This window comes from Chelmon rostratus, chromosome 2, assembly GCF_017976325.1.
Source record: "Chelmon rostratus isolate fCheRos1 chromosome 2, fCheRos1.pri, whole genome shotgun sequence".
In the NCBI taxonomy this organism is placed as follows: Eukaryota; Metazoa; Chordata; class Actinopteri; order Chaetodontiformes; family Chaetodontidae; genus Chelmon; species Chelmon rostratus.
This window is the reverse complement of record NC_055659.1, coordinates 18,101,296-18,108,281: the sequence shown is the minus strand read 5'-3', so window position 1 is coordinate 18,108,281 and position 6,986 is coordinate 18,101,296. Positions and strand designations below refer to the sequence as shown.

The 6,986-nt window shown below is 40.9% G+C and overlaps 1 protein-coding gene across 12 annotated transcripts in view; it reads right to left on the bottom strand.

Annotated features, from left to right (window-relative positions):
* Window positions 1-2,036: 2,036 nt before the first annotated feature.
* The window catches only part of scn8ab (sodium channel, voltage gated, type VIII, alpha subunit b), a 45,336-nt gene continuing 40,386 nt past the window's right edge, over window positions 2,037-6,986 (bottom strand). For all 12 annotated transcript variants that reach the window (XM_041950069.1, XM_041950102.1, XM_041950111.1 and 9 more), the window contains one exon: window positions 2,037-6,504. In XM_041950069.1, coding sequence (XP_041806003.1) covers window positions 5,339-6,504 — 1,166 coding nt within the window. In that variant the 3' untranslated portion in view covers window positions 2,037-5,338. The remainder of the gene's footprint in view (window positions 6,505-6,986) is intronic.

Below are 6,986 nucleotides of genomic sequence, written 5' to 3'. Positions count from 1 at the left end.
AACATAAGAAGTTGAAATGTTTGACAGTCGTCTAAAATACATGCTTTCTTTTGGCGCACTAGTCACGAAGAGTTGCATTTATCAATATTTTTGACTCAGAAAATCCTGTTTGTCATAGCCCAGTCTAAGATGCAGCATCACACAGTACAAAAGAAGTGATGCACTCCAAACATATGCAGCACTGCAGGTAGGAGGTGAAGGAGAAATCCGTAGCAGCAGACCAGCTTTTTACTGTGTGTGCCTCTGCTCATCGCTCTCATTTACTTTTGGTCTTCTTTCTGTAGCTCGCTCTCCCTCTGCTTGCTTGCTTGCTGTGGGTAAGGAGGTGCTCTACAGTGCACTGTACAGTCTGAGCCTATTGGGAACATGCTGCTGACTCAGCCCAGGCCACTGCATTCATCTATCTGCACTGCAGTGCTGTCTCTGCTTACCCCCTCCCTCCCGTCTCCTTCCCTTATTCAGTGCGCCACCTTACACACACACACACACACAGAGGAGGGGGAAGGAAGGAAAGAAACACATGCATGCACACACATACACACACACACACACACCTGCTTTTACAGTCATTTCCGTGCTGTTGCACCATGACACACCCAGTCAAACAATAATCTCACTGAAGTATTATTAAACATGAACAAAGGCAGTGTAATTGAAGTATTTCTTAAGCATATGGTGTTGATGTTTCCAAACCTAAACAGACTGTCTCTGTCTCATGTCCTGTGTGGCTTTCAGACATTTTCTCTGCCATGTTTGCAATTTGTATAAGAAATTTTAGTGACTATCAGAAATCACTCTCTTCAAAATATCAAAGTGCACCATATCGCCTGAAAATCTTAAGAATTTATATTCTCAGTTATCACAGTAAATGAGGTAAACAGCAACTAAAACACCCATTGCCAGACATGTTGGAACATATTCTGTATGATAAAGTGACAGTCATTGATGTTATATCCAAAAACGACACCAGCCAGAGGTGTAACTGGAAGGCTGCTTTATTGTTTGGAAATAGATTCGTGCTCAAATGAAGATATTCTTTCACTGATTCTCATTTAATTGTCCCATGTGGTTGTGCAACACACATCCTCTCTCTGACTGTATTAGTGGCAAGAGATAATGACAGTCAAAAGTTGTTTTTTTCTTTTTTCAGTTAGCCTATTTTCAGGAAAGAAAAGAAATTTTTATCTCAGTCATGCTACAAAAGAATGGCCTCATATACCGATTGGTAAACCAACATTTGGAAATGAACAGAGGTGTAAAACAGAAGGCAAGCTGTTCTCTTACAAGCCCAAGAGCCAGTAAACAGAACACACAGAGAGAGCACTTGTACTACATGACTCTACAAGATGTTAGTCCAGACAGTCTAATCTAGGTGGTGAGTTTTCAGTTTACAAGTTAATTTTGAACTCAATACATCGTTTCTACCGTGCTCCGCTTTGATTCACTCCCATGGGTTTTGAGATCCTCGTTGCTGATTTTATTGACAGACTAAATAGGAAGCTAAAAAGGCACGTGCCGTTAAGAGATATTGCACCATAAACAAACACACAGACAGTTAAGACAACTAACCCTTAAATCATTAGCTATATCATATCGAAAGTGACAGCAAAATTAAAGATCAACTCCAAACTGCAGCAGTGTGTTACGGGGGGGGGAGACATGGAGGAGGGTTAGAGCTGAAACGAGCAAAAATTCGTCACACCGTGGGAGCTGTGACACAAAAGGCTATGAGTGTGTGCATGTTAAGTGTGTCTGCGTTTGTATGTCTTTGTGTGTACAATATAGGAAACTAGGGGCAAGACATCGTCACACATGTACAAAAGGGTATGCTGGTAGTGCAATCCTCTCACCAATGCAGGCTCCACAATTCTCAGCAAGCAGCCAGTACAACACCATGCATTGTACGCTGGTACCCAGTATGCAGAAGTCCTGGGCAGGCCAGAGTTTTGGTTATTCTCTGAACATACCACACAAAGAAAGAAGCATGATCAGTTACACTCTGTGGTTCTGGTATCACCTCAATGCAAGGAGTGGACAGGAGAGTATATATACTATATATATATGTATGGTAGAATATATATATATATAATATATATGTAATATAGCTCTGTATATGTATGCATTGATTTACACAGTTTTAAATACAATTTCTGCTTTTTAATATAGATTCTTTTAGCTTACTCCCCTCTTTTTTGTGAAAAGTGACTCAAAAAAATCTACTCCATCTAACAAATGTGTCACAGCCTAACAAGTGTGACAGGGGGTGTCAGCTGGAAGCCATTCTATTTACGGTTATTAATATTTAGTGTTAGATTAATAGCTGTAGATTTTTAAGTGATCCTGTATTTACAAAAAACTACACATGCCGTTAAAATAAAATAATATATTACATTATTTATAGTTTCTTAAAAAGTCCATTCTTAGCTTTTGCAGTTTGTGCCGTGTAGAACATAGCCAGAACTGTATTTTTTTCTTTTTTCTTCCCCCAAATGAATGTTTGTGTGTCTTATTTTTTTAGGTTTCTTTCTGTAATACGCATCTGTGTATCCATGGTGATCTCGGAGAAAATGGACGGCAGTAGCTTTTATGCTTATCATTCAGAGTTTTATTTGGTTCAAGTTAACACCCACACTGATTTTGGAGATCTCATGCAGCAACTGGACCATAGAACTTGAGAACGGATGAGGGAGTTATTCATAAACAGGAAGTGACATCACTGCACAACAGGAAGTGCAAAGCCGTGGTGTGGCGTTTAGGCTCACAGTACCATAAGAATGCATCCAGTGCTCTGTTGGTTATTTGGTATTTGTTATGCAGTAGAGCAATATGAAGAAAAATGGCAAACGAGAGGCTCAGAGCACTTCTTGTTGTTAAATACTGAAATCTGGGGCTTATCCACTGAGCACGCCACAGCTGCTTCGGAAATAATTAAGTGTGCTGCTCAAACCAACATATCCCAATTCAATCTCATGACATCTCCTCACAGTGTTTCCTGTATCTGTGATTGCTATCAGGGTGAACATATTATTATTTGTTTATTGAAATTAATTGAGACCAGACTACAGTCCATAATGACTTAACCACAAATGTAATCTGCTATCCATATAAACGCCGCCATTACAAGCGAGCGAAATGTTGCTGTTTCACTGAGATGCTTCTAGCCCTATAATTCTAAGCGTCATAAGCAGGAAGCGCCAAACTGGCCCCTGACCGGGCGGCAGCCGGCCGGGATCATTGTCCATCAACATGGCATTAAACACAAAAGAGTAAAACATGATTTCATAAATACTCCCATCACATTCACTTGCATTTTGTTGCAGAGCTCATAATAGCACATCTATAATATCTCCTGAGAAAAAGGGATGAATTTTTCAAGCATTGCATACATTTCTAGGGTCTCTCTGTCTAATAATGACAGCGAAAAAACTGAATGGGCAGGGCAGACTTCACCCAATCCCACTCCATGGACAAAGGGCAACAAGGGATAACAAGGCAGATCTCTTTGGCTTCTCCACACACAATGTTCTCATCACCCGTTCATAATTTTCTGTTTCTCGTTAAAATAGGATACTACTAACACCCGGCAAGTACATTCCAGCACAATACCATTTCCCTCGACATCATCTTAGATGTGGCTTATGAAAGTGTGTAAAATAAGACTCATTACCAACCGAAACATGGAAATCACACTGGGGAAAAAACAAACAAAAACAAACAAACAAACACACACGTATGTAAATAAGCTACGAGACATTAAATGATTTGAACTGAACAATAATCAGAACTCTTCTCAGCCCTTACAGAAACGTCTACCACCCATAGAGAAACATTAGAAATAGAAAGGAGTTTGCCATACCCGTGAAATCCCCACACACCACTTAGAACCGACAGTAGGACTCTCAAAATGCCCGCTCAGACAAAACTAAAGGCAGATGGTATGGAACATTACAGAGGTGCTAACAAATTAGAAATAGAAGCTTTTTAGTTTCAAAGTGTTGCGCCCTTTAAACATTTCAGTCCAAATGAACAACCATTCCAGTCCCATGATACGCACAGACATCCGTTTCCACGTCTTACACACTCAAAATCTCCAGAGCAGCAAAGAATTGTTTGGATTTCACCCACTGAGATCCACAATGGCGGCATTATTTACCAACATATTCCATTCTTCCGTCTATAGAGGCAACAATTTAAACATCATTTTAAATGTGTTGAGTAATGAGATACAAATTCGGGTCCATTTCAGATTATCAACCCCCACATCACTTATCTTTGTTAGACAAATTACTCTGAACTCTGAGCTTTCAAATTTTGACAATGTCTCGATCTTACAGTCGAGCCACTGTTGTGGTCTGAGTATTAGTGTCTTGTGGACTATGATAATTCATGCAAGATTTCTGATCAAAACATGCCATCATGCAAGTCATTTCTATGCATTGAACAAGCACAATTATTTATGTATTTGTTTGGAAATCTTTCTGAGTAAATGTAAGCCCTTGGCCCGAGTTGACCCCATAATAAACAGACCCTTAACCAATTGGTGTGAAAACCCATGTAAAAAAAGCGTTTTGATGTGGGTATAACAAAGATAAAATGAGTAGAAGAGTTAAGTGACATGGGCAAAATGTTGAATATTGTTCTTTTTTTTGTCTGTTTGCATTTTTGCTGCTCAAATGAACAATTCCTAGCTTTAATAAAACAAAAAAGTACTTCCAACGCTCTCTATCATTTGTGTCTTTCACTCACCAGTCATCCCTCTGTTTGCTCTTATAGAGTGAGTGTGTCATTTTGCTCCCCTATACAATTCAGTACTAAATGACACAGAAACACTCACTGGCTGCTTTAAGAGGACAATTCTTCAGCATTGAGCAGTCTTGTTTTTCCTTCACAACACTGTCTTCCATAGGAATCCATTACTTGCATCCAGGTGCTGAATTCCTTGAGTGTTTTTTCATTCTACCTCTTGGTGTAGAGTTACTTGTCTTATCTGTAGACCAGCGGTAAGTGAGCAGTCTGCCTCTCAGCAGATACAGACATTTCCTTGTCTGTTTTTCATTCCCTTTTGTTAAGATCAGTAGTCTAGATACAATGTCACACAGTATGCTGATTATGTTTGGTTTGACTGAAGTTCAAGAATCTTCAAGCTGTAACAGACCAAGCTGCTTCCTTCTGCATCAATATAAGAATGAAGTCTGTAAACAAAATTACTGAATATTATTTTTTCTGACTTGCAAATGAAATAATCTGTACATCTGTGTGGGTGAGTTTCCTCTCGCTTTGCTTGAAGTTACATTATTATATTTTTTAGTGTTATTACTGTGGTTATTATTCCAGCGCTCTAACATTTAGATTCCCTGATGTCTTTTTGGTTTCTTCCTTTCTCTTTCCTCCCTCCCTTGCCCTCATTGTTGTCATCCTGTTTCTCCTTGTCAGGTTTGGTTACACTGTCATAAGAGGGCAGGGAGGCAGTTGAGGGAGTGCCCTCCTTCTTTTCTTGTTCCTGATTGTTCCCGCCATTCTCCACTTTGTTATTGGCTGGTTTGCGCTTACAGACAAATCCCCGCCTAGCCAGGTAGGAACGGTAGGCCCTTTGAATGATTCTGGCTGACACGTCCTCCTGCTTGCGCCTCAGAGTGGTCGTGATCGGCTCGTAAGAGACCTTGGAGGGATTGGCTGCCACAAAACGCTCCTCCATTTGTTGCCTTAACATGTCCAACTCGCCACTGTCACCCAGCACACGCTTAGTGAAGGCAAACAGGATGTCCAGGCAGTGGATGCGGTCGCCACTCACCATAGGCATGTCCATGGCGATCAGTTCAATGGTGTTGGGCTTGGGGACTCGGAGTGGGTGTTCAAGTGCATCAGCAAAGTCAGAAAGCTTGGCATAGGTGATGAACTGGGAGGCATCTGGGTCAAACTTCTCCCAAATCTCATAAAAGGTCTCAAAGTCGTCCTCACTGAGTGGGTCGGCACTCTCCTCTGTGGCCACGCTGAAGTTCTCCAGGATGATGGCGATGTACATGTTGACCACAATGAGAAAAGAAATGATGATGTACATAACAAAGAAGAAGATGCCCACAGAAGGGTTGCCACAGTCTCCTGTGGCCGGGGTGCCAGCATTCTCCAGCAAGGGGTCACAGTCTGGAGGGTAGTTAAGAATGGGCAGTAGCAGACCATCCCAGCCAGCTGATGTGGTGATCATAAACAGGATGATCATGCTGTTGCCGAAGGTCTCAAAGTTGTACATGTCATCAATTCCAGCCCCATGTTTCACATAGCCAAAGTTGGACATGCCGAAGATCGAGAAAATGAACATAACCAGGAAAAGCAGTAGGCCAATGTTGAACAGGGCAGGAAGTGACATCATGAGGGCAAACAGAAGAGTTCTGATTCCTTTGGCGCCCTTGATGAGACGCAGGATCCTGCCGATACGAGCCAGACGAATCACCCTGAAGAGCGTTGGTGACACAAAGTACTTCTCAATCAGGTCAGCCAGAAACATTCCTGAAGTTAAAAGGGAGCAAACAGAGACACAACATATGTTTGGTTAAAATATAGTGAATGTACTGAAAACACTGAAATACATTCTTCCCTTCAATCTAATGGGGAAAAAAAGGGAAAACCATTTTATTTTACTCCAACCAGCTGCTAAAAAATCTTTACACTTCTCTTCATCTTTCTCAAGCTCATTTTATTTTAGTCTTTGTTTTTTATTGATATGTTCAGTTAGGACACTTTGACTCCTCCGATAACCTTTTACTGACTTTCGCCCGTTTTGGAAATAGATGTTTTCAAATGTAATTGCTCAGTGTTGTGAGCACCGACAAGCCTTGAGACACATATCTCGAAAACAAAAGAAATTGCATGGCTTTACATCACTCAAGAAAAGTGACAAAATAACTGTCTATTTTTGGGGAGGTGACCCTTTACACCATCTCTGTGTGCTGTGCCTGAGCAATTTTCAATCAAGCTGCTTACACACACAT